This window comes from Doryrhamphus excisus, linkage group LG4, assembly GCF_037039965.1.
Source record: "Doryrhamphus excisus strain RoL-2023G ecotype Guam linkage group LG4, RoL_Dexc_Guam_v1.1, whole genome shotgun sequence".
In the NCBI taxonomy this organism is placed as follows: Eukaryota; Metazoa; Chordata; class Actinopteri; order Syngnathiformes; family Syngnathidae; genus Doryrhamphus; species Doryrhamphus excisus.
Window position 1 is genome coordinate 14,651,921 of NC_136360.1, and position 27,596 is coordinate 14,679,516.

The following is a 27,596-nucleotide window of genomic DNA, read 5'->3' on the forward strand; positions in this document are numbered from 1 at the left end:
TTGAAACGTTCAGATTGCCATTAAAAGAAACAATACTGTCCTCTAGTGGAACGAAACAAAACTGGGGACATCAAATTATAAAAACTAAAAATGATTATAGTATACCACAAAAGTAGCTTGCATTCCTTAGCCTAAATTGAAGCTGCTGTAAGAGAAGTGTCTTTTCCCCCCCATACAACCACACACACAATATAATTTACATTTAAAGATAGAAAAGGATGCCACATCTATCAAGCACACTGTCTCGCAGTAGAAACATGTGACCTATGCCAGCCGGAAAAGAATAGTAGCTCATTAATGTCGTGAAATAAAAGTACGTTTCACTGCTATTTCAGTTTGCGTAAAACACATTAAAAGGGTTGAGAATGAGCGTCTTTTGCAATCATTTAGGGTTAATAATAAGTACCACCAGTTAGACTGAGTATACATGGATGACATCACTGAGTGACAGATGAATAAAAATACCCAAATAAACTATGATACTGAACGCATCCGTTGTCCTCTGCAGCGCGAATATAAATGTGTCTTGTTTTTAACTTTAAAATACTCCAAAAGACATGCTATGCCTCATTCACTTGTAAATTTTAGGCCAGGAATTGTTCAATTAAAGACTACGAACAAATGCCACAAAATATGTGGAGTTTCGCTTCATTAAATTGCATATGATCTATTATTTGTTATGAGTATGAGACGAGCGAAGCGGTAAAGATTCTACAAAAGCATAGATGTGCCACTCGTCTCCGTTGTTTGCGTGCCGAATTTGTAGGCCACAACAAATTGTGATTGGCTGTGCGATTGAATACACTCACAGCTCATTGGCTCGATCCGCTGTTCGCCCAGTCCCGCTCTGTAGCTTGCGTTGACTTGCAACGGCATGCGATCTTTGGCACACATTACAACCACACTGGACGAGGGAAAAGATGGCAACTGACGATTAGAAAAAAATACAAACATTTTTTGGATTCTTTCCCAGGAAAGGCGGCACTCGGTAAGTTGGTTGTAGTTACTGAACGATATCGAGTATGATATCGAGTCGGGGAAAGCAGAAATAGGCTCTACTGTGATCGATAATAGAGAAGCTATAAAAGCTAGCCAGCCTAGTTAGCAAGAGCAGCTCTAGTTAGCAAGAGCAGCTCACTTGTCAACACTGGGCGCCGGCTATTACCTGGAAGATTATGGCGTAATGTTACACGTCATCCGGTTTCCGATGGCGAATATTCAACATTCTTTTATTATTTTTTAGACAGCAGGTGAACACAACGTTAGCACTTTCCCACAAACACCAGCTGACTTTATAATAATAGTGTCTTACATAACCTTTACCACTGCGCTACATAATAGTCTTCATTTTAAGCTGTTGGTGTCACTGTTTTTTCCCAGCAACGAGTTTATTAAAGTCAACAAGCCTACTTGTTTTATGATACACATTGTCATTATCTTTTATGGCAAAGTTCGTAATTACCAAATAATCTAATCAGTTCAATTGGATTTGCACAGTCATACCCCATCTGCTTTACTTCCAACACATTCCAAACTATAAAAATGAAATACAAAATGAAAATGAAAATGGAACAACAAGGATAAAGTTCTAATACTTAATATAAAATATCAAAGTTGTAATAGTACAAGCATGAAGTCATAATATCACAGGAAAAAAGTTCAGAAAAAGTTTAGAATGTTCCAAATTCACCAAAAAAATAGGTGAAATACTGAATGAACTCGCAAAAAAGATGAGACAAAGTTTGAACAAAATTGAATGGCAAAAACACAGGAAATGTGTACATTTGCATAAATTAAGAGGCATAATATTGGCAAGATGCAGTGAATATTGTGAGAATAAAATTGTATGATAATAAAGTTGTTGTATCGTGGGAATAAAGTCTTAATATCACTAGAAAAAGCTCTTAGTAGTTGTGAAAGATGTATTAAAAATAGTGTTCAGATCTGTTTTGTCTCCCAACACGTTCCGAACTACAATTATATCATGATTGAAAGATAAAATACAAAATCACAATTTTACAACAAAGCTAAAGTTTAATATTGCACCAAAAAAGGTTACGTTAGGGGTGTCCAAAATGTGTCCTGAGGGTCATTTGCGGTCCACGTCAGCTAGTTATTTTACAAGATTGAAATATTGAGAGAAAAAGGTTGTAATCTAATGATAAAAAGAAAAGTAATGCAATTTTAGTAGCTAAAGTTGATATATGAAATACCTTTTTATAGCCATAATATTATGAGAAATATTATTTATTATTTTATATTATTTTTTATCATTTTTGCAGAAAAAGTAATGTTATGACAATTAAGTCCAAATATAATGGAAATAAAGTTATATAATTATTAGAAGAAAAATTACAAGAAAGTTTAAATTTGGACACCCCTGTTTCAGGAGGATAAACATGAGACAATATTATGAGACTGGAGGCACACTAGGATGTGAAAAAAGGTTATTTATTTCCCCTAAGTAAACTTTAATATGACTAGAATAGTTATAATATAATAGAATGTCATAAGAGAAAGTTCCAAAACAGTTGTAAAAGTTGTACAAATGTGAGTGAAAATATCACAACATGAGAATAAAGTTGCAGGAATAAAGTCTGAATCTGAGCGTTCCACTTGGACAAAAACAGAGTAAAGTAATGAGTTGTCGTCTCACCTGAATATAGGTGAATAGAGTAACAATATCGTCTTCAAAATGTTGTACGTTCATGAAAATAAAGTGATAATACTCCATAAATAGTTTGAAATGGTTATGGTGGTATGTCATTCAACTTTTAAAAAGTCATATGGCAAGCATAGTTTTTCAATTTGAGCTGAATAAAGTTGTTTAATATACTGAGGACATTTTGTCATTTTACTTGAAGTCCTAATTTTGAGAGAGTAAACTCGTATCAATGAGAATAAAGTTGAAAGGTTACGTGACAAAAAGTTCTCAACGAACATGAATATATGATGGGAAGTCAATATTGAATAATCACGTTGTCATTTGGCAATGATGACGGTTGTCATTTTAGGAGAATAAAATCCTATTTTATGTTATATTTTCTTAATATTGTATCATAGTAACCATGAAAATGTTATTATAGCATATATATATATATATGTGTGTGTGTGTGTATATATATATATATATATATATTTGTATATATATTTGTATATACGTATATATATGTGTGTGTGTGTGTGTATATATATATATATTTATATATATATATATATGTGTAGAAAATGAATGAATGTATCATAGTAACCATGAAATTTGTTGTTATATTGTGTGTATATATATATATATATATATATATATATATATATATATATATAATACTCACTAAGATACAATATAAAAAAGATTTATTTTTTTTTTTAAAGTTGTGATTGCAATTTTAAAAGTCAGGATTGTAAAGGGCAGTCTAGCATTGATGGTGTTACGAGTTGAACAACAAAGTAGTAAATTGCTCTTTTGATCTGCTTGCTTGTGAAAGAAAGGACTGGGCTGTCAAGTTGAGCACCAAGTGTCACCATGGGAAAAACAACACTCAAAGGTACACATACACTTCACACGGTTAAGCTAACATGAAATGAGGCCACATAGAAAGCCTACACAGAATATCATTTTCGAAGTTGTCTTTCTGTGCTGCTTAGATCAAAGGGATGGCAGAAAGGACAAAGCAGCAGGAACAAACCCAGAAGCAACCAAAGGTGAGCCACCCCAGTATACAACACCACTTTTCACATGGGGGTCTTAAATGAAGCAAAAAATGTTGATTCATTAAGTAAAGTTAGTAAACCCACTATTGTACTGTATTGTATTGTACTGTATATGTTATATTTGTAGAATGTGGAGCAGGCCGATAATTAAATTGCTGCAGGTTGCAAATGAACTACACCCACAGGGCTTAAACGTCACAAAAAAAAAAAAAATCAGTTCAAGAAAGGTACTATAGCGCCTCACTGGGCAAGGTCATCATATTAGGTCAAAAATAGGAGTGAATGACATGATGCTTGCAAGCATGAAGTGACAACATTTACATCATTATTTGGAATCTGTAAGTACACTTGTGTTTTTTTTCTTGTCCTCAGAATCCTTCACTTGGGAAGAATATCTTAAAGAAACGTCATCTGCACCGGCGCCACCCAGTTGCTTTCGGCAGGTATGATGTGGCTTTTTCAAATGTTACCCAAGGTTATGATGATGGGCTGAAATGAATACTGTCATTTGTTTTAAGACGCGTCATGACTAGGGATGTCCCACATTGGCCTAACATGAGACATCGGATCACATCGCTTTGTCTGTCCATATATAGCATCCTATGATTTCCACGTTCACCAAATTACGGATGCAGTCACGGAATTGGCCAATAAAAATGAAATGTAATATTTAACGCAGAATCACATGGAAATTGACATAATGAATGAGTGAAGGAATGTTGTCATGAGGAGTTAGAAATGTTTGTGTGTAAGGAGTATTTCCCCGGGGGGTGGCTCAATCGTGGCAGTCCCCTCCCACCAAAAGGTGCACCAAGGTGCATGAATGGAAGCTGGCAGGTTAGCTTAGTTTAGCATGCCAGTGTGGTTGTGTGTGCGTCCCGCAGGTTGGATGAGTATATATTTACCATGTTGTGTTTTACGGCTTCAATGTGAGGAACATTTTACAATGCCCGATGACGACGTGCAGGTTCTGAGTACCGTATTTTTCGGACTATAAGCCGCACTTTTTTTCAAAGGTTGGTTGTTCCTGCGACTTATACTCCAGAGCGACTTATAAATGAAAAAACTGTTTATGTTACATAAACACTGGACACCTTTTCTGTTCATGTTTATTTTTTGTGTAGCTGAATAACTATTGTGTTAGCATATCTTACACCTATTCAGCCTGTTCTCTATTTTTTTTATTATTGTTAGAACTTGCCCTCCAGGAGGACGTAATGTCTGTTTTGGTCAAGCAGTTTGTAAAATAAATTACCAGCAAAAAATGTGACAAATACTCCAGTGCGACTTATGCATGTTTTTTCTACCTAATTATGCATTTTTGGCCTTGTGCAACTTATGCTCCGGAGCGACTTATAGTCCAGAAAATACGGTAATTGAGTTGATTTTTGAACAGAACACAAGAACACGCTTTCGTATTTGTCCTTCAAAATAAGAGTGCCGTTTACCCCGTGTCTGTGTAAACAAAATAATATAATATGCAGTATAATAAAATATGCAGTTGGTATTGCTTTCTTAATCACCAGCACAGGCATTACTGTTTGTTGAAGATATAGTTGCAATGTGTGCAGAGGCTGACACTCCATTAGAAAAGGCTATATCCGTTTCTCAATTACTGGACTAAATTCTCCACTGATGTACCGCATCAATAAATAGCAGGATTTTTTGCATTTAATTTACAGACATAAAAAGTAACCCAGCTTTGCTGGTAAAAATAAGTTTTAAATGCGAAAAACGTAATTCTATAAAATTGTAAATGGAAAAACCTAAAACTGAATTTGGGAAAAAATAAGAATGGATTTCATAGCGTAAACAAGCGACAAGCTTTGTATGTACTATGTGCAATGTGCAATTATTAAAGGGATAGTTGGGATTCATCCACGAAAGTACACCTACTATGTATCTTTTGTGTTTTAACCACATACAGTCACAGTTTCAGCTTTGACTTTGGAAAACAGTGATGGTCATTTTTGCCTCATTTCTGACACATACATACAAATACCGATCACATGGATGCTATGCGCATATATATATATATATATATATATATATATATATATATATATATATATATATATATATATATATATATATATATATATATATATATACGTGTATAGCATATATATAAATATATATGCTATACGCATGCTATTGACCAGGGTTTCCGTAAAACGGGGAAAAGGTCCCTTAACTGCCAGGAGGTCCAAAAATAGGTACAGTAATTACTAACAAAATTAGTAATTAAAATGGGCCAATACTCATTAGTGGCCAATCAATCGAAGCACCCCTAATTCAAAGTAGTGCCAAAATCCCATCTTGTTCTCGTAGACTTAATCTCGTGTATCATCTTATCTCGTGAAGTGTCTGGTGACACTGGTGAATTAATTATGCATGATTACTGTGATCAATCATGAAGGTTGACTGTTAGTAGTTAGAAATACTATGTATACATATGTAAGTAAGTTGTTCAAATTTTTGCCCACATGAAGTATTTTTATTTGTGGATGTGTTGTGTATCCATGGAAACAAAATGTACACATAAGGGAAATTTAAACATTTTGGCTCCTACCTACCATCATGCTTTGGTCCAAAGGTTTTGCCCTCATTAGCAAGAAATGTGAAAATCAATATGGCCGACTGCTGCTAAGACAGAAAGGAGGTGTTGACAGTGCGATGACTCTCACCACAGGCGCGAGTGCCACCATCCAACGACTTCAAGGTGTGCATGAAACTGGAAGCCAGGGACCCCCGCAACTCCACCTCAGTGTGCATCGCCACCGTCATGGGCCTGACTGGGGTTCGCCTGCGACTCCGCCTGGACGGCGGCGACAACAGCAACGACTTCTGGCGGCTGGTCGACTCCTCGGACATCCAGCCCATCGGCACGTGCGAGAAGAACGGAGACATGCTGCAGCCTCCACTGGGTAAGAGGGTCCGTGCCTGGAAGCCGGATGAGGTGTCGTTAGCTCTAGGGGTTATTGCATCACAGCAGAAATGAGGTTTATGCTTTACAGGGCTTTGAAATGTGAGACATGAGCTCGTGTTTTTAAAAACAAAACTGGGATTCAGCCTATGTTAGGAAGTTGCGGGAGTTGCTTGTGGAGTACTCAGCATACTAAGAGTTAAAGCGTGCACTTACTTGTGATTACATACATACTGTAGAATATGGTAGTTCATGTTGTGTGTTTAACATACCCTTTATTTGCACTTCTTCGTCAAGCTATCGTTTGCAAATTGAGAGCACCAAATTTCTCTGTGGCAGTTCAATTTAATAGTGGCAGTCTGCCTGGCTTGATGTGACAAGTGTAGGCATACTTTGAAGTCATGGCAGTGCATGATATGCTGCTTGTGTATCGTATCACTAAGATCTGCAGACAAATAGGACTACACTGGCATCACGTGATTTGAGGCGCATGCTCTTTCCAGCACCTTGCTACATTTGGTCCTGATGAACTTCCTGGTACTTATGCGTTGAGTATTAGTCAGTAAGAGTCAGTTTGTTTTCCAATATTAAGTATTTTTGTTTTTTTTTGCCAGGATTTCGCATGAACGCCTCATCATGGCCCATGTTCCTACTGAGAACCTTGAATGGAGCAGAGATGGCTCCAGGAACAGCCTTCAAAAAGGTTCTATTCTCATTTCCTCACACACAAGAGTCGTTGCAATGACCTCACCATGACCTCACATTGCCTTTCAGGAGCCCCCCAGGCCCTCCCAGAACAGCTTCAAAGCCGGCATGAAGTTGGAGGCCGTGGACAAGAAGAACCCTCACCTCATCTGCCCCGCCACCGTCGGGGAGGTGAAGGGCGACGAAGTCTTCATCATGTTCGACGGCTGGAGGGGCGCATTTGACTATTGGTGCAAGTACGACTCACGGGACATCTTTCCTGTGGGCTGGTGCTCGCTCACCAAGCACAGCCTGCAGCCCCCCGGCAACAGTGGTAAGTGTGTCCTTACCACTTGGGGGCGGCACTAAAGTTGAAATATTAAAGATAAAATATGTTTTTATCCTTTTTAAACTTATGTGAGAATCAAACAGAATCATCATATAAAATTGTAATTTTTTGAAAATTATGATAAAGAAGTTAAAGTTAGAAGAATACAGTTACAATATTATGGGAATAAAATCATTCATTCATTCATTTTCTACCGCTTTTCCTCACGAGGGTCATGGGGGTGCTGGACTGGTGGCCAGCCAATCACAGGGCACATATAGACAAACAACCATTCACACTCACATTCATACCTATGGACAATTTGCAGTGGCCAATTAACCTAGCATGTTTTTGGAATGTGGGAGGAAACCGGAGTACCCGGAGAAAACCCACGCATGCACGGGGAGAACATGCAAACTCCACACAGAGATGGCCGAGGGTGGAATTGAACCCTGGTCTCCTAGCTGCGAGGTCTGCGCGCTAACCACTCGACCGCCGTGCCGCCTGGAATAAAATCATAATTACAAAAAATGTAAAGAAAAGAAGGTTTAAATACTTGGACAATTAAAAAAAACAGTCAAAATAACAGCAGATATCAAACCCTTCATTTTACATATTAATTTGACAAAAATAAAGCCAAGCTAATAAGAGTGGGAAGTTGAGTGGGGCATCACAATAAAAGAACCATGTGTTCATTCATTCCACAACATATCACCTGACATTACTGTGTTTGAGGGAAGATCTGCTTCCAATCTCCATAAGAAAGCCAATATGGCGCCTCTTTGTTCACGATATGTTTCACATTCTTTTACAGTTACGCTGCCCAAGAATCTGCAAGTTCTGCCTTCGTCGTCACCTTCCAAGCCCAGCCGGCGCTCCCTGCAGATTCCTTACAGACTCCCCAACCCACTACCACAGCTACCTGTCAGGAAGGGGGTACGGGGTCGCCGGCCCAAGAGCGAGACCCTAGCTCTCCTCAAAGCTGTGGCCGAAGCCGCCGCAGCCCAAAACGGCAGCACAGTCCACAACACACAGCTGGTGTCTCGGCCGCACAAAAAGAGAGGCCCCAAACCAGGAAGCAAGGTGAGACCATGTTGTTGTGCTTTAGTTTAGTGGTAGAATCATCCTGAACACTTTTTCTGTCTTTAGAGAAAGCCTAAGGTTCTCCAAAGGGTGTCACATCCTAGCCGGCCCACCATCGAGATTCCGCATGGAAGCCCAGCAAGCCTCCCATCTGTCGTCTCAACAGGTGCATTTCAAGTCTGCACCAGTCTGGGCATCACCCCCATCCCACTTTGATTTTTCTTTCCCCAGTGTGCATCTACGTCAACAAACGCGGAAACTGCGGCCCACACCTGGATCGGAAACAAATGCAGCACCTTCCAGACCACTTTGGCCCGGGGCCTGTTAACACTGTGCTGCAGCAGGTGGTCCAGTCCTGTTTGGACTGCGCATACCAGCCCAAAGTCCTGCTCGGCGCTCTGCACACGCAGTCTGGAGGCGGCGAGGTGGTAAGAGGTATAATCATCACCACTGTACTTCCATCGCATTTCCATCAAACGCTCAGTGATCAGGAGTTCACATCTTCTAGTGAGAACAGACGGCGGGGTCCGTGTGGTCAAACTACCCTCAGCGTCCAGCATCGCCTTTGTGCTGCGCTTTTTGGAGACCATGTGCCGTCACCTACAGTGCGACAACCTGTTCAGCAGCCAGCCCTTCAGCCACTACAATGCCTACGACAGGGACAGGACCAAGTCAGGTAAATGCAAACACGTTCATCTGCCCACACTGTAAAAGCTCCAAATAACACAGGGGTGTCAAAGTGTGACCCACGGCAGAAAAGGCTGGTATTTTATAAAAACAACTTCATTTTAGTAGCATAATGTTGAGATAATATATACATTTAAAATGATTTCTAAAGTTGTAATATTAGTATGAGAAACATACAAAATAGGCCGCACTTGGGATAATATGGGATATTTACACAGAAAGACACTCTATAAACCTTGCAATCTGATCTGCACTCGGTGTTCCTACCATCACTCCTTAGCTTTGTTGGTTTTCCATCGGAATTCAACAGCTGCAGGAATTCAAGAGGCGGGGTACACCCTGGACTGGTGGCCAGCCAATCACAGGGCACATATAGACAAACAACCATTCACACTCACGGTTTTCTCCGGGTACTCCGGTTTCCTCCCACATTCCAAAAACATGCTAGGTTAATTGGCAACTCCAAATTGTTTATAGGTATGAATTTGAGTGTGAATGGTTGTTTGTCTATATGTGCCCTGTGATTGGTTGGCGACCAGTCCAGGGTGTACCCCGCCTCTCGCCCGAAGACAGCTGGGATAGGCTCCAGCACCCCCGCGACCCTCGTGAGGAAAAGTGGTAGAAAATGAATGAATGAACATGACTAATAAGTCACGCACGAGCAATTCATTTCATTTCCTAGTGTTGTGTGTTATAACCTAAACAGTTGTGGTGTTGTATTCTAGTAAAAGAGGAGATGCCGGACACACCTTCGCTGGCTCGGGTTGGCAAACGAAGCCTCGCCGGGGTGTCGCCGCCCTACGCCGCGCCCCTGTCTCCAAAACATGTACGCACCGACGCCCACCCTTCAGAAGGTATACTTTCTATATTATCCGTCACTGTGGGAATGACAGTGTCGCAGTTCTGTCCAGGTCCATTTATTAATACTCAATCATCTAAAAAGAGAAACATGTGCAAACATGTGTTCCCAGAATATTCTTAATACAAATGTACAAAATGTTAAATACATGAAATACATATTCAATTGTGTGTCAAAGAGGCAAGCAGCGGTGTCATATATAAGAAAGCTAAGGTGCACAGAAATTCAGAACATCTCTTTCCTCGTGTTGTATCAACAACTTCCACACCAGGAGTGTCCAAAGTGCAGCCCAGGGGTCATTTGCAGCCTGTGGCATTTGACAAGAATACTACACAACAGCAGCAGCAGCAGCAAAAATGTTTAAATCTGCAGTTTTAGAAGAATAAGTCAAAAGTTGTCGTGTAATGAGGAAAAAGCTGTGATTTTACAAGTCATGATATTAATACAAATGTCATTTTAGTAGCATAAAGTTGAAATATTAGAGTAAAATGACTTTTTAAAGTTGTAATACAAATAAAAAAATGAATAAAACTGTAAAATTCTGTTGGAGAAAAATGAGGTCAAAACATTATTGGGAATAAAGTTAGAAGAAAATGTACAAGACGGTGAAATAGCTGGAAAATGTTTTTTTTTTTTTTTAAAGCAAATAGCTGGAAAATGTTTTTTTTTTTTTTAAAGCTGTAATTTAACGAAAAAAAGCCAGTTTCACAACAATAACCTTATGATAATATTATGAGGAAAATGATGTCATTTTAGTAGTTTAGTGTTAAAGAAAAAATACCTTATGAGAGCTGGGACACAGAGCTGGGATGCATAATTTCAAGGTGGCAATGTTGCAGTGTTTTAGTTTTCAGGATGTGGGCCCCCCCCCCATGGAAAAAGGTTTGGACACCCCTGGCATAAGTCAATAAAATGTAGTCATTAGCCATGTAAATAGTGTATATTTACATAGGATTCCTCTGACAAAAAGCCACATTAGTTTAAAAGCTGAACCCTCAAATTGGTCAGAGCTGCACAGATTCGGAGGATTTTGTTGATTTGAGGTGCCAAAGTGGTGGAAACTCCCTGCGAAAGTATTTTGTAAGTGTTCAAATATTGAATGGCTTCGATCACATGACTTTCCACGTGTGCAATTAGTTCGGAGTTCTGGGGCTTCTCCTCAGCTGGCCGCCCGCCATCTTTGCTCAAGGATGACACCACCAAGTTGACATGTCTCTCGAACAGCAAGTCCTTAATCCTCAAGCCTCCGTGAGTCATGACCTCATCTCCTGGTGTTAAGAGGTCTAGTATTCCTGAGTTGGCCGTCATGTCCTTCTCGTCGCATCGCTCGGCGTAGACGGAGGAGATGAATGTTATCAGACCGCATGGGGCCACAGCCAAGAGGTACTTCACCGTGCTGGGTGAACGTGCTTGGCTGTCCAGTTTTCGGGGCTTATGCAGAACGCTCTCACTATAGCCCAGGAAGCATGTAGTATTTGGAAAGTTCTTCTTAAACTCGGCAGGCATTGTCGCTTGAATGGCTTTTTTGGGAAGCCACGGAACAGCAGGCCGCAGAACCACCTCAAGGAAGTCGATCCAAAATAAGATGATCTGGCTAGCTGTCGACTCGGACGTTTTGAAGAAAGTGCTGAGTTCGGCTAAAGGACGGTTGGACTTAAACATCATCAGTGTCATGAGAACCTGAGCTTGCACGCACATAGTGAAGGCATCGTTGTCATACGGCTGCAGAGTGTCCACCAGGATGTGGAAGTTTTCCACTGAAATGCCCGTGTGGAACAAAGCTGCCTCGTTACTTTCACGTATGAACTTGTCAATGATGTCCCTAAAGGTCCTGCATCTCCGCTTTTTCCTGAATCTGCAAGTGCAGAGCGCCTGGCAATACGTGTGATCATTTCGCATGGCCTCTGGTGATGCTTGTGTCCTGGTCTGGTCTGAGGAGCAGTCTAACAACATGGACAAAAAGGAAAATTGCAAATTAGGCACACAAACACACAAAAAAACAATACAAAATTATGGGCTGCACGGCGGACGAGTGGTTAGACACAGCTAGGAGACCCGAGAATTCCACCCTTGGCCAGCTGTGTGGAGTTTGCATGTTCTCCCTGTGCATTCGTGGGTTTTCTCCGGGTACTCCGGTTTCCTCCCACATTCCAAAAACATGCTAGGTTATGTGCCCTGTGATTGGCTGGCCACCAGTCTAGGGTGTACCCCGCCTCTCGCCCGAAGACAGCTGGGATTAAACTTATACAGTTTAACATCGCCTGTAGAAATAACTTGACGGTCTGTTGCTAGGTAAACTAACCTGCTAACGTTCACTATAATAAGCACCACCACGGCCGACAATCAAGTGTAATAGCCAAACAGGTGACTGTCATGGAAGACACTTCATCCATGAATCATTCATACGTGTTTGGTGGGAGTGAATGGCATCATGCAAATTTGTGCAGTGGCAATGCAGTGAAGGTCTGCCCACAATCACGTGCGTGATTTAGGAAGAAAAAAAAAACTTAATCTGGAACTCACCTGCCTTCCTTTGCTGACTGAAAGACACAGAAACGCACACTGTATGTATGTAAATACAGTCAGCACAACCCCTTCATGGTTTTGTTGTGACAATACTACAGAAAGTCCACTTTATAGTAGTCCGTGTGTTACAGCCTATATAGTATTATAGGTGTGATTGCAACACAAATGAGTACAGCACAGTGAAAATGTCCAGATTGTGTGTGAATATTTCGTGTACACACCAATCTTATTTTCACTTAGCGGTTCGTAGGCCTATCAGGATCAATAAATCAATGAACCGCCATGATATACTGTGCACAATACCATATTGTTGATATCAATATAGACTGGATTTGAGCTGTATCTCACTCATGCCTGCAAAAAGGAGGGAGCAGGGGCGGAGCAGAAGCCCAGAGGCTCAGTAGATGCTAACAGGCTAGCACGTCTGCGGTGGAAGAACTCGGCAAGGAATATGCAGTAATTTGGTAATATGGAGGCACTTTCAGCACCTTAAAACCTGGCATAAGCTCCAATATGAGGAATGTGTGCGATGTCTGCCGCGCTCCTGTTGCGTTCCCCATGAAACATTGCTAATACAATTATATGGTCCCCATTGCAGCAGTGGACAAAACGCTATAAAAACCTGCTGAAAAGGATGTACTCGCTATGTCCAGCGAGGTTTTGAAGTCACAATTATTTAGCATAAACAAGCTCTAGCACAAATGTACAAGGAAATTAGCCTGATGCAGTCGACACGTTGGTATTCCCGCAACAAAATAAGGACATGCTTGTGTCTTCTGGAGAAGTTTATTTAAAAATACTACTATTTAGTTTGTTAACATTTAAAATGTCCTCTTCAAACAGGCACTCAACTCACTTTATATTTTCTTCTTGGATTTGAGCATAGCTAAAGCTTTGTTAAAAACATATATTATATTTGACCCTGTCTATATTTATTTAGAAAAGAATGGCACACTTTGTTATAGTGACTATTCTTAAATGCTATTTTTTTTAAATGTGTATGAAGCTTTAAAATATAAAAGAAATCCTCATGTTAAGTATTTATTTTAATAAAACAAGGGGACACTCACATTTGGCTTTAATTTTGTCCAAACTCCTTCTGTGGAAAAAAATATCGAGATATATATCATATAGCATATAGATATTCAACCTAAATATATCGGGATATGAGTTTTATGTAGAGCACTTATGTAGTGCACGTAATATGTAGAGCACGTAATTTCCTCCATTATTGGAAAATAAACAATAATACATCAAAAAAAGAAAGCCCATGAAAATAAAATGGACTCTAAATATCTTTGAGCAAATAATTGCACTTCAATGAAAATCATAACCAAAAACAAAAAAATAGACCCTACATAAAAAACACACAAGTATCTGTAAACAAAATTGCAGTTAAATAAATATGAACATAGGGTATTTTTCCTTAAAGTGGACCTATTATGCTCATTTTGGGCCTCAATATTGAGTTGTAGACTCCTATAGAGCCGCTACACTCAATAACCCGCACTGAAAGCTTTCGAGATCTTCCAGATTCTGCACCTCTTGTGTTTCCATTGATTTCCATTACCACCCCCGGTCCTCCTCCACTGTATCTGACATGTCTGGGCATGCCCATATAGTCTGGATCAGTAGAACTCAGTGTTATAAAAGCATTCAGTAAAACAGAGCATGCAGAGCCATCCTAACCTTCTCTCATGGCTCACTTACAAGTGCCGAACCTCTTTATCTGATGCTTAGGCATGGTTTAACACAAGAATACAACATTGGAACTATATATATAGGTCAGAAAAGTGGTAAAGCATAATAGGTCCCCTTTAACACGTACCAATTTGTGTCGTTTTGTTTATATTTACTTTGCCAATCTCGCGCCTAAGTCAGCATTGCTGTCGGGACAAGGCTTCACTGCATCTTGAGCAGCAGTAGGGAAACTGGACAGGATGGTTGTATATTCCCTTTGTAATGAGTTGTGGACTCCTGTAGAGCAGCTACACACAATATCGCGTACAGAAACCTTTTTAGATTTTTCAAAATCTGCACCTATTCCAGCTGTATTTCCTTTGATTTGTACTTCTTGTCAAAATGGTCTGTTTTAATTTATTCCAACCACAGCCCGCCTGGTCACGACTGGCCACACGCCCAAAAAGCTTCCTAACTATGAACCATACAAGGAAGTCCACCCCTCTGTGACATCACAAAGGAATGGTTTTACCACACCTTTTGAAATTGAGCGTATTGTGAGCCATCCCAAATTTCTTTCCGGGCTCACTTCCAAATGCACATACTTCAGTATCGGAAACTTTGGCATCGCTTAACACGAGAATACAACATTCTAACTACTAGGGCTGTGAAATGCAGCCTGTATTTGTATTTGATGAGGTCGGAAAAGTATTTGTATTTGGAAAAAAAAAAATAATTGACCAATGACCAATAAATCCATCAATAAACCTGAATGTAACAAAATTATGACAGCCATAACATCATTGATGTCTGAACCAAAAACTAGAAAAGTGGATAAAGCATAATAGGTCCCCCTTAACCGGCCTGTTTGGTAGAGACAGGAGAAAAACAAACATGCATGTACATTTTATTACGATTTATCTATAAAATGAGCAAGTTTGTTTATTTATGTGTGATTCATTTATTTTATCTATCATGATCATAAGAGTTCAGGTTAGCCTTTTCTGGTCACAATTGAGACAACATGCTAAGCCAGTGATTTTCAACCACTGTGCTGCGGCACACTAGTGTACCTTGAGAAACCGTCAGGTGTGCCGTGAGGAATTATCCAATGTCACTTTTTATAATTAACATTTATTAATCATCATTTGCAAATATTATGTCAATAGTATACATGGACCCAAATATTCCAATTGCATTTGGTTTATTTGCTCAAACGGAAAGAATTGAACATGGAATATTCCTTTAACCAATCTGATTGAGGTATCTTGTACCCGCTCAAACGGAAAGCTTTCGTATGCATTACCGCCATTTGTGGAACAGAAGTTATCCCGTATGTGTTCTTTCAGCGCATGCTCAGATATGACGTAACATGCATCTTCAGATGTTCTTCAGTTTTAAAAATGGAGGCGAGCAATCGGCATTGGACTAAGCAAAGTTTGTTTTTGATTCAAACTACATTTCAAGACTGGACAAACGAAAAACTGACAATACGGAGTTATTCCAACAATTGAAAGAAAAACTCGGGGATGTCGGTATCACGTGATGTTGATGTTTACGTTTTACTGCGCATGCCCTATTGACTATTCTGGTTGATTTTCACAGTGCATGTAGACAAGAGATTGGAATATTGCTTTCTATGGATACCATTGTTTCCCGAAAGGTCATTCGGAAAGAGAAAAACTTGTCATGTAAAAACGTAGCTACTGTCGAGTGTCTGTGGCGTAAAGACTGGCAGAGCAATGTAATATTGGTCCGTGTGGCAACACCTACCTTGTTCCTCCGATAGACTTTTTGATGCACGTGTGAGGTTGTGGTGACATTTTGTAACATTTTTGGTTAGTGGTGTGCCACAAGATTTTTCCAATCTAAAAAAACGTGCCGTGGCTCAAAAAAGGTTGAAAATCACTGTGCTAAGCACTACTTAAGCTGTGCTTGCAAGGTGATAACATGCTACTACAGTGACATTATTATTTATCTGCCATTTGGCTCGGATTGACCACAGCGGCTGTGGCGGTGGTGTTCTACTCCGCTAGTCCAACCGCATGTCCTTGACCTCACAGGCGTTTGCTTGCCAATCAAAAGGTGGAAATACAAACTACACTAGCGTAACAAAAACAATGGCTCTTGACGGAGCTACTAGTCGTAAACGGAAGTAATACGATAAGTTAAGCAAATAAAGGTTCATTTAATGGCATTCAGAGAGAGAGGCGGGTTTCCAATGAGTGATTTGTCACCCTGCGTACTTACGATCGTGCTTCTCGGTGCCGTGCTCGCTCGGCGGAGAGTCCATCGGTGCTCGTTCCGGCGGCCCAGCTTCGGTTCTTTGGTCCAAGTGTCCCCTGCACACCCCCCGCGCCGACCTACAATGGGGTAATTAAAATATAAGAAAAGGCCAACATGCCATGTTGTTCAGAATGCGTTGTAATAAACGTACGTACACAAGCTAGCTCCTAGCTAACAACAGCGGTCGGCGGTGACAAACTTCGTGTCAGTCTTCGTCCATTTAACATTTACTAATCTTCTTATTCCTTTTCGTTGAAATATGTCATTTTTTTAAACGACTTAAAGTCAACACAAGTATTGCCTCAACTGTCGTGCACGAGCTGGTGCCCTGACTGACAGTAATGATGATTCACACTGAAACGGAAGCACCCTCTCACAGCCTGCCTGACGTGACATCCGCCCACCGGTGACTTCAGCCAATGACACGACGAGTTTAGTGAAGTGAGCAGCCAATGAGATGACGAGTTACCGCCTCTTCCCCCGGCAACCAAAACAGCAACAAGGAGCCACACGTGCTCATGTGACTTGAGAACCAAAACAGAGATCGTCATGGCTGACGGCTGACTTACAATACACTATAAATTATCAGAATACAAAGTTATCAAATATTTGAAAAAGGTAACCACAGAATGACATGAGAAATAATTTTGCAGATATTGCGTGCTTAATTTTGGGTTTATGTAGGCAGCCGTATCATTTTAAAACAAATGTACATACAGCCCAGTCTCAGTTACTATGCAACTTTTCACATGGGTTATCTTTGATATTACATATCACTAAAAATATTAACTGTGTGTGTATATATGGTATAAATAATATTAATATAAAAAATGTGTCTTCTAGCCGAGACACTGCCCCACCAAGACAATGTCCTCATAAAGGAGCAGCGCTACATGGACTCTGCGTCCAACTCCATGACCCCAGCACCTCAGATGTTGCGTAGCTGTTCCGAGTACCGGCCCCCATCCACCGGCCTGGCCCCCGTCCGTCGCCTGTTGTCCAATCCCGCCTCCGCGCAGCTGCTCAGACGAGCTGAAGGTACGTTTCTCAGGAAACGCATCTCTTCTGGACTTGAATCTTTCCTCCACACCTTTGCAGCCAGCTCCACCACTGGACCCGACAGCGCCTCCTCCCAGCCAACACCTGGGAAGAACCCATCATACTGGTCCATCGAGGAGGTGATGCGGTTTGTGAGGGATGCCGACCCTGCCACCTTGGCGCCACATGCAGAGTTGTTCAGAAAACACGTAAGTATACGTACTTCTATATCATCTGCACCAGTAACAAACAAGTACATTGATGACAACATGTAATACTTACAGTATCTTGCTGTATTTTGTGCATATTTTGCTGTATATGTGAACAGACATGGGCAAATGCAGTGTTTTGTTTTGCAGACGTTAACTCCTTTATACACTTTTTAGCCAGCAAATATTTGGTAAAACATTGTTTTCAATAGAACAGAACGTAGACATTGTGGGATACACTTTTGGATATGAACTCTGACCTCTTCCTTGTTGTCACTTTGACACAGACCAGCAAAAGCTGTGGAAAAAAGTCTGTTCTGATATTAGTATGACAGTAGAACGTTCTAATGTGGACTACAGGTTTCTGACGGAGACAGTTTGATTATCTATGTGTCCATTGTTTCGTGTGAGAAAAAAGATTCCAGTGTAATATTTCATGAAATTCATCTCAAGTCAAAAAGACAAACAAACAACATTTTTAAAAATACCATTCATAAAATGTTTTTTTATTCATTGTAATTAATATGGAGTATGGAAAAGGAAAAATCTACATCTAAAACCCAAATAAAAATGAATTAAATGAAGATTAAATGTAATATATTTGCAATTTTGTTATTTCATAATATGAAAAATGATCTAAAACCATAATAAAAAAACAATACAAAAATTATTATGTACCGATGTATCAATGTAATGTTTTAAAAAGATGATTTTGGCATCTACAACAATAAAATTGTCAGTTTTTTCATAATATGGAAACTCATCCAAAACCAGAATACAGCTCAAAATGAACTAAATTAGTAAATATTTTATTTTGTGATGTATTTGTTCATTGTGGAAAAAAAGTGAGTAAATTATTGTTGGCTATTATCTAAAACAAGATTAAAAAATAAAAAGAACAACACGATTAAAAAAAAAAAAAATCTTCATTATGAAATGTCTTGTTTCTTTCAAATGATTGACATCTACAATGAATATATTGTTAGTAAAATGAAGAATACATATTTTATTTTCTAATGTATTTGTTCATTGTTCTTTCGTTCATTTTCTACCGCTTATGCTGGAGCCTATCCCAGCTGTCCTCAGGCGAGAGGCGGGGTACACCCTGGACTGGTGGCCAGCCAATCACATGGCACATATAGACAAACAACCATTCACACTCACATTCATCCCTATGGACAATTTGGAGTGGCCAATTAACCTAGCATGTTTTTGGAATGTGGGAGGAAACTGGAGTACCCGGAGCAAACCCACACACGCACAGGGAGAACATGCAAACTCCACACAGAGATGGCCGAGGGTGGAATCGAACTCGGGTCTCCTAGCTGTGTGGCCTGCATGCTAGCCACGTCTTTTTTTCAATAAATATATGGTAAAAATTGGCATATTTTAAACATTGTGAGACATGGTGATTAATCATGATTAATTAATTAGACAACCATGATTAATCTGATGAAAAATGTTCATTTCAATCATTTGACAGCTCTAAAATATATGGTGGAAAGTGTCTAGCCTTCTAGCTAAGCCTGTGTGTGTTTTTTGTGTGCAGGAAATAGACGGCAAGGCGCTGCTTCTGCTGCGTAGCGACATGATGATGAAGTACATGGGCCTCAAGCTGGGCCCCGCCCTCAAGCTGTGCCACCACATCGACAGGCTCAAGCAGGGCAAAGTGTGACACGAAGACAGATCACATGCCTTGCAACACACCGCCCCGACGGGTTTGGACGTTTGACCGCGGCCCACTGAACCCCGCACCCCCAACCCCACCCCCTGTAGTGTTTACATCACTTAGCAACAGTCGTTACCCCTCACCCGACTCGAAGACAGAGATTGTTTCTTCTTTTCTAGTCTTCTGATGACTTGCCTGACTGATGACTTGTCTGTGTCAGAGGAATGGTGTTGGGGCCGAAAAGACACGGGGTCGCTTTCACTTCCTGTTTGCCTCACGTGGGGCGACTCCCACCTGCCTGCCTGAAAAGAATGTCTCTGTACTCATTCCGTTCCCTTCCTTCGTTACCTTCACATGCTGGCATTTAGAAGAACAGGGATGAGCAAAAAGGCGTCAGTACCGCTTTTAACCAGCAGAGGTCAGCAATGCTACCTCTTAAAATTGAAAATTTAGCTAAACTCGAAGCTACTTTGAAAATACTTGAGGTAATCGTGTTATGCTTCATGAAATAAATATTACAAAATATGGAAACACCTCCCTTAGTATTTATGCCATCTGAAATTAATATAGAAATGATGGTAGATTTGTCTTTTTTTATTCCAGTTCAAAATTATGAAAAAAAGAAATGTTTTTAAATAATAAAAACTTTTTCAAGTTAAAAAGTTATTTTTGAAATAAAAATCGCCCTGGAAACCTTTTAGCTAAACTGAAAATGAAATAAATGAAAAATAAATACATGAGTCTTTCTGCATTTGGTCAAAAGATTGTTTTGTCTTTTACTTCAAATGGAAAATTATTTTTGAAAAATCACAAATCTTAATACTGAATTAAAAAGATATTCATGAATTTTAATTAAAAACATTTTCTGTTTGCTTGTTGTGAATGAATAGGTGTTATTCTTGAAATAAAGACATCATTATGCACATTATACACCCTTTAGTATTTTTAGTATCTAAAACAGGAGTGTCTTAAGTACAGTCCGTGGGACATTCTAAAAAACAATTTAAAACATTTACAAAAACCCCAGCAACAATGAAAAAATCAAAACATTAAGAGAAAAATTTGGTAATCTAATGAGAATGACGTTGAAATATTTTAAGGAAAAATAAGGTCATTTTAGTAGCATAACATTGAAAATGTTTTTCTTTAATATTTCTTGAAGCTGTAATATATTATGGGAAACAAACAAACAAACAAAGTTGTAATTTTTGCAAAATTTGATTGCAGAAAAAGTCATAAAGTTAAGAGAATGAAAGTCAAGATATGACAAAGTCAGAATTATGAAAAGAAAGTTGAAATAGGAGGAAAATAAAAAAAATTGAAGAGAATAAAGGAAAATATTAAGAGAATAAAGCTGTTTCAAGAAAAAACTTCACAATTTTACCAGAATAAAATGGTAATAATATGATTAAAATGTAATTTTAGTAGCATGGAGTTGAAATATTAAATGCAGCAAATCAAATGTAACAAATGAAAGTTGTAATTTTTGGAAAATTAGGTTGAGAGAAAAATGTCTAATATTGTGGGAATACAGTCGTGATATTACGAAAAGAAAATGTACAAAGCTTATTAAAGATAAGAAGACTAACCACAAGCAGGACAAGAAGGATGGATCATTGATGAATCATACCAAAATAATAATCCTACATTTTCTGGAATCAGTTGTTGATATTTTGTAGAACCTGTTGGAATATGTAATTGTATTTTTATTTTATTTTATTTTTTTACCCAAGTGCTCTGACCATTTTTGGAGTGGAGTTATATACAAAAAATTCTGAAAAGGCTGAAAAAATATCTCACAGTATTAAAGAATCATTTTAAAAATTCCTGGATCCTGGAAAATAAAAACAATAATAAAAAAAAATACCTGGATCCCAGGATGATCCCAACATTTAATCAGTTCTTCCATATCCTATTTCCGACAATTCCTGAACATTTCTAATTATTTTGAATTCAAACAGACAAACACTGGAAAAAACATAACCTCCGCGCTGCTCTTGGTGGAGGTAAAAATGTCATTTACTAGCATAGAATGTCACTTTTAAGTTGTAATCAATTATTTTCAGAACAACAATTAGGTTGGGGAAAATGTTGTGGGAATAAAATGTCCCAAAAAGAAAAAGAAAGCTGAAATATTTTGAAAATAATAAACAAAACTAGGAGGGGAAAAAAAAGCAGAGTGAAGTTGAAAGCAATAATATGTTTTATCAGCTATGTGACAAAGCTGAGATGCAGCTTTATTTTGAAATAAATAAAATTTCTTAGTGTTGCTTTACAAAATATGCAAGCGGTATAGTTCATTTTTGGACACACAATCGTATGTGCGTTTTTTTATGTCGCCTTCAATAAACAACATTAAAAAAGATCTTAAAATGCTTTCAATATCATTTGCATTTTGTCCTTTCTGTTCTTCATTTTGAATAAGGATTAGGGGTGCATGAGAAAGTGAAAGGCATAAAAAAGACTTTTGAAGCAATAAAAAAAAAACAAGCAAGTGTCAAGTCAGCAAAGAGGTTTAAGAAAAGATACATTTAGTGTATAAATAAGCATTTTGACAACACAATAATAAATTAGTGGTGTTACAATGAAAGCGTTGCAAACATATGAGAATCATAACAATAATAAATACATCTTCACGTTTGTTGCATTTCTTCAAATCATCATCTCAACAGGCAGCAAACAACCCTGTCACCTTTTTTCTTGATTTTTCTTATGCTAACTACCACAAAGTGCACGGGAGAAGGTAAACTAACACACACACACACACACACACACAGAATGGAAGAAAAGAATGCAATGTCCTACCTTGACTTTTTGGAGTTTGTGTATAAAAGTCTTCCAAGTAATAAAAGCATTATTGAGTAAAAGCAAGCCTGATGACGACTGCTGCTGTGTGCCACCCCAAGGAGGGTGGGGGCTGGCATTCACTTCCTGGGAAAGAGCGCCGCCAGTCTCTGCTTCTTGATAGGCAGGAAATGGATCTCCTGTGAACTCACCTTCTTCAGCTTGATGGCTCGGTTTTTCGAGGTCTTCTTCAGGTGTTCGCCGGTGTCGTGCACCTCCCCCTGGGGTCCCGGCGGCACACCAAAGAGCTGTTGCAGCGGTGCCCCCTGCTGGTCTCGCTTGATGGAGAAGTTCTTAGTGGACGAGCTGGAGAGGCTTTTGATCTTGCCACAGAGGATGGCTGGAATGGCGTCCTTCACTGAGACGATGACCTTGGCGGTCTGGGAGGCGCTGACAATCTCCAGGTTGCCTGCCCCAGGGCCAAGAGAAGTGGACCCCCCGGCACCGCTGTCCACCATCCACTTGTGCTGCCGGCTGAACTCCAGTGAGGCCAGACCCCCCAGCAGCTTAGAGTCCAGACTGGCAGGGGTTCGTGAGCGGACACATTGTTTCCTGCCAGCAGGCACTGACAAGTCCAGCACGCTGTCTTGCTGCTGTGGGCTGAGGTATTCCTGTTTGGGTTCTATAGGACAGGCTCGCATGGACAGGTCCAGGACCTGTGGGGACGTGCTGGTTGAGGGAGGGGGGTTGAAGTCTCTTGGCGTCTGAGTGCTTTTACTTTCTGTGCAAACAGCTTTGGGCAGGTTGGTCTTGGAGTCCACTGAGCTCTGAGGAATGGGAACAGGGATGGGCAGCGGCACAGGCAGCGGGACCGGCAGAGGAATGATGACGGGGTAAGGAACTAGAAGGGTAGCAGGGGGGACCAAAGGGGCCAGAGGGGAGGAGTAAGGCGGAGTGAGGGGAGGGAGTGGGAAGAAGGGAGAGCCGGGTGAGTGGCAGGTGGATGGAGGGGTTTGAGAAGGGAAAAGGTCCTGCAGGATGCCAGCAAAAGCCGGATTCTGGAGCAGGGTGAGCAGGTTGGGATCCTGCTGCGGGCCGGCGGACTTCTGGTCCAGGGAAGCGGGCAAACTGAAGGATAACGGATTCTGATACAGGATGTTGTTCTGGGGAATCACAGCAGGACTCACATGCTGGACCACTTGTTGATCCAGAACCAGAGGCAAGGAAACCGGGTTGGTGCCCGACAGCAAGTACGGCGCCGCCCCCATCTGGCCCAGCTGGGGCCCGGTGGCCGCGGCCATCTGGAGGTGTATGGGCAGCATCAGCGGATTGTCCCCCAGGCACACTGGGTGGAGAACAGTGGTGGCCATTTTCAAAGCCACACCCCCTGGGGGATCAGCAGGGGAAGGAGGTGCCACCGGGGGTGTGGGTGCCTCAAGCAGGCCCCCTTTGCTTAGTCCCGCTGCACAAGGCTCCTGGGAGGTGGACACAACCGCCAATGCATTTTCCTCTTTCCCAGGGAGTTGTGATTCTCCTGCCCCGGGGTCGTCCACATCCGAGTGGGCCGCGTTTAGAGAACATTCAGCAGAACCTTCCATTTTCCCACCTTCTGAGTCTTCATTAAGCGCTAGTGGCAACGCTCATCCATTATCTTTCTGGGAAAACCTGAAAGACAAAACACAGAAGGTTCTGAAAACCAACACCTGCAGCCCGACTCGTCTGCGTTTTGTCCCGCCTGTCAAGCCTCATCCATCCTGGCGGGAGCATGGTCTCGCGGGGCCGCTGACAACCGGTGTCCGATGTAACCCATCATCAATTATTCATGGTGACTGACGGGACGAGAGGGCCGTCAAAGAAGAACGAAGACATTTGCTAATTTTTGTCTGGAAAATGTATGCACATTCAAGCCCGTCTTGTCAGCTCATGGATATGATACCGCAGGGGTGTTCAAAGTGCTGCACGGGAGCCATTGGCGTTCCACAGCTGTTTTTCATTGGCCCGTGACACATTCTAAAACTTAAACAAACAAAGATGAACAATAACCTTAAAAAAATAAACCCAAAATATTCAAAGAAAAAAGGTAGAGATAATGTTATACTTTTACAAGGAAAAAAATTGTTATGAGAATAAAGTCAAAATATTGTGGAAATAAAATAGTAATTATGAAATTTACAAGATAAAAAATTTAAAAATATTAAATTAAATAGAATTTAAAAAACACATTTTATGAGACTAAAGTGAAAATACTCTAATTTAGTCTATATTACAAGAAAGAAAATCCACTTCCTGGAATGACATGACCAAGAAAAAGATTATTATTATTATTACATGTATTATTAGATTGAGAAGCTCAACATTGCATATTAAAGCTGGAGTGTTTTCATTGAGTCTGAGCTTGTGTGCTGCAGTCATTGACTAAATGGGCAAAGAAGAGATGTCCCACAAAGCCAAACAACAACAAAACCTTAGTTATCATTTCCACATTACCTCGCTTCTTTTGTCCATTGGTTATCATTGCCAGAATGTTTGCACACTCACTTTTACAGATGATAGGCTGGTAATACGCCATGATAGAGCTCAACTGGAGCGAATCACGTCACATTTACGCCACACTTTCCGTGCAAGCCTATTACTTAAAAAAATTAAAAAAGAAGGCTGCCCTTTAAGACAGAAACTAGAAAACCTAAAGCAACAGGTAAAGGGGCCCTATTATGCTGTTTCCAATTTTCTGACCTATAAATGTAGTAAGAATGTTTTATTCTTGTGTTAAACCATGCCAAAGTTTCAGATAATGAGGTTTGCGCATTTGGAAGTGAACCCTGAAAGAAGTTTGGGATGGCTCAAAGTGATCGGTTTCAGAGGGAGTTCTGACACTGGCAGTTTGTGATGTCACAGATTGCCGGCCTTCCTTATATGGGCGTTTGCAGTAGGCCAGATACACTCTTTGCTCTACCCCCAAGTTCTGCGATGGCTCCCAGAAAGTGTTTCTTCGTGTGTAAGGGATCCATATTTGTTTACAATACCTAAAGACGCCACCATCAGGAACAGGAGCTCCTGATTCCATCCATTCCTTTTCTATACCGCTTATCCTCACGAGGGTCGTGGGTATGCTGGAGCCTATCCCAGCTGTTTTTGGGGCGAGAGGTGGGGTACATCCTGGACTGGTGGCCAGCCAATGGGAGGGCACATATTATGTTTTTTTTTTATCTAGCATGTTATCTTGATGAAAAATAAGTCTGTTTAAATAATGTGTCTCAATGGCTATGCTGGTCTATGATGAGAAAAGGAACTGGTTGTCATTGTGTTGGCTAATTGTAGACTTATGATTTCAGTTTTGGCTCAAAATATTGCTTTATAGTCATGTTATTATAACCGGGTTGAAACCGACCGTAACAATACAGTGGTCATAATTTCAACCAGACCATTTTAAAATTTAGTAAAAATTATTTTTTTTGGTTTTATTTTGTTGAAATACAGTTTCCTGACAAAGTCAAAAAGTCTTGATGCAATAAACAAATGTTATGAGATTGTTTTTATGCATTAAAATGTAAAACGGGTCGGTGCCAACCCTAACACAAGAGGAGGGATACGCAAGTTAACATCGATTATTATCCTAACTACCCTATATATGTATATATACTACCCTGTTCGTCTTTTCATTCAAATGGCACAACTTTGACACCTTAACACGTATCTATTTAAATAAAACAAATACAGTACATTGTGATGTTTCAGGCAACATCGACTGTATTTCGTTGTGACCAGTAGATGGCAGTGTTGTGCGTGCTAGAGTATTCCCTGCTCTGAAAATCTCCCTCACTTACCGATGGTTAACATCATCACGAGTGCCCCCCCCCGTGTTCCCTCGGGAACCTCTGGGTTGTCAGATATTAATGCTATCTCCTAATTAGTTAAACAGTGGCACTGTTTTTCCACTCATTTTAAGATGAAACCCTGGACATAACCTGGTCCTAGCCGATGTTACCATGGCGATACAGCTGCTTTAACCAACTGAACTCGCGCCATGACACCGGAAGTTTAAATCTACACGTCCATATATAGCTTGACATGTCCACTACTAGTTACATACACATAAACAACAAAGACAGACAGGTAAAGACACCATATTGCGGTTGTGGCGGAGGAGGAAAAAAAGACCGTTGACCGTAACGCAGCTCGGGAACGCGCTCGTAGCCATCACTGGCACGCGCCTCGGTTGCCATAGAAGCAGAGCTAAGTGACAGCTAAGCTAAATGACTTAGCTAGCGCGTTAAACAAGCTAGCAGCGCTAAGGGATAACAAACAAAAACACACGCCGCGCAAAGCAAAAAAAACAAACTCTTACATTGCCAAACCTCGCGTATGTTGATGTAATTAGCGACACATCAACGAACACACATGAGCGAATGTTTCAATCACAAAAACCGAATCAAACGAGCCGAGCTAGCCTGCGTCATCGTCGCTTCCTGCCCTTTAATGTCAATCAAACCGGAGATAAACAACGAGCACAAACTACTCACCTGGGAGGCAGCGGGAGCCTTCAGCAGCTCTCCCAGCCGAAGAGTCTCTGAGAGTTGTGGACGAAAGCGTGAGATTACAAAAGCAAAAAAGAACAAAACCCCGAAAAGATAAGGCTTATCTCGTCATTGCAGTTCTGCAGAAGACGCCAGACAGAAGGTGCGCGCGCATTCTGGTCGGTAGCTCCTCCCCCTGCCCCTCTTTCGGACTATTTTGAAAACACTTATTAAAACACTTATACATAGCATAACCATACTAAGATTACATGATATCGATATTTATTACCATATACTTATTCAATTGTACACTGTATAGGCGTAAATGTGTGTTTAATTGACTTTGTATGGCGCGATTTCTCTTAACAGGCGGATGGTGGAGGATGGAGTCCAAATGGGAGTGTAGAGACAGATGCGTTCGGGGGTAGATCCCCCCTCGCGTGTTCCCTATCGTCCCAAACAGCATCAGGGCTCCCGGGGGGCTCTTATTGTTCGTCAGGGAGGCACCTCAACGCACTTTAACGAGGCCCAGTAGACACTTCAATTAGAAACAATTAGAAAGCTATGGTCTAATCATAACAACTATCTAATAATATAGATTAACGCCCCCTAGTG

At 40.5% G+C, this 27,596-nt stretch overlaps 3 protein-coding genes and 1 long non-coding RNA gene across 6 annotated transcripts; 1 reads left to right on the top strand and 3 right to left on the bottom strand.

The window, feature by feature from the left end:
- The first annotated feature begins 868 nt into the window (after positions 1–868).
- LOC131129338 (sex comb on midleg-like protein 2) lies at positions 869–22,053 on the top strand. 3 transcript variants are annotated; one of them, XM_058072779.2, is made up of 15 exons: positions 869–988; positions 3,487–3,542; positions 3,643–3,699; positions 4,081–4,151; positions 6,401–6,635; positions 7,249–7,337; positions 7,409–7,652; positions 8,461–8,729; positions 8,796–8,895; positions 8,961–9,164; positions 9,238–9,405; positions 10,142–10,270; positions 17,611–17,805; positions 17,866–18,014; positions 19,564–22,053. In XM_058072779.2, the coding sequence occupies exons 2-15, from the start codon at positions 3,521–3,523 to the stop codon at positions 19,687–19,689; spliced, it is 2,058 nt and encodes a 685-aa protein (XP_057928762.2). In that variant the 5' UTR covers positions 869–988; positions 3,487–3,520; the 3' UTR covers positions 19,690–22,053. The 3 variants fall into 3 exon arrangements, with proteins under 3 accessions (XP_057928762.2, XP_057928761.2, XP_078646387.1); XM_058072778.2 differs by having other exon boundaries at positions 17,611–18,014; XM_078790261.1 differs by having other exon boundaries at positions 870–988; positions 3,483–3,542; positions 17,611–18,014.
- On the bottom strand, positions 10,936–12,183 carry LOC144894384 (uncharacterized). Its single transcript, XM_078790262.1, has one exon. The coding sequence runs from the start codon at positions 12,172–12,174 to the stop codon at positions 11,251–11,253; it is 924 nt and encodes a 307-aa protein (XP_078646388.1). The 5' UTR covers positions 12,175–12,183; the 3' UTR covers positions 10,936–11,250.
- On the bottom strand, positions 12,188–19,753 carry LOC131129340 (uncharacterized). The gene is made up of 4 exons (XR_013627297.1): positions 16,923–19,753; positions 16,732–16,844; positions 12,799–12,815; positions 12,188–12,218 (listed from the first exon to the last, which is right to left on the bottom strand). It is a non-coding gene; the product is annotated as an uncharacterized LOC131129340 (long non-coding RNA).
- Positions 22,054–22,193: 140 nt separating the features above from the next.
- Positions 22,194–27,142, bottom strand: rai2 (retinoic acid induced 2). Its single transcript, XM_058072780.2, has 2 exons — positions 26,988–27,142; positions 22,194–24,132 (listed from the first exon to the last, which is right to left on the bottom strand). The coding sequence occupies exon 2, from the start codon at positions 24,063–24,065 to the stop codon at positions 22,608–22,610; it is 1,458 nt and encodes a 485-aa protein (XP_057928763.2). The 5' UTR covers positions 24,066–24,132; positions 26,988–27,142; the 3' UTR covers positions 22,194–22,607.
- Between the last annotated feature and the right edge of the window lie 454 nt (positions 27,143–27,596).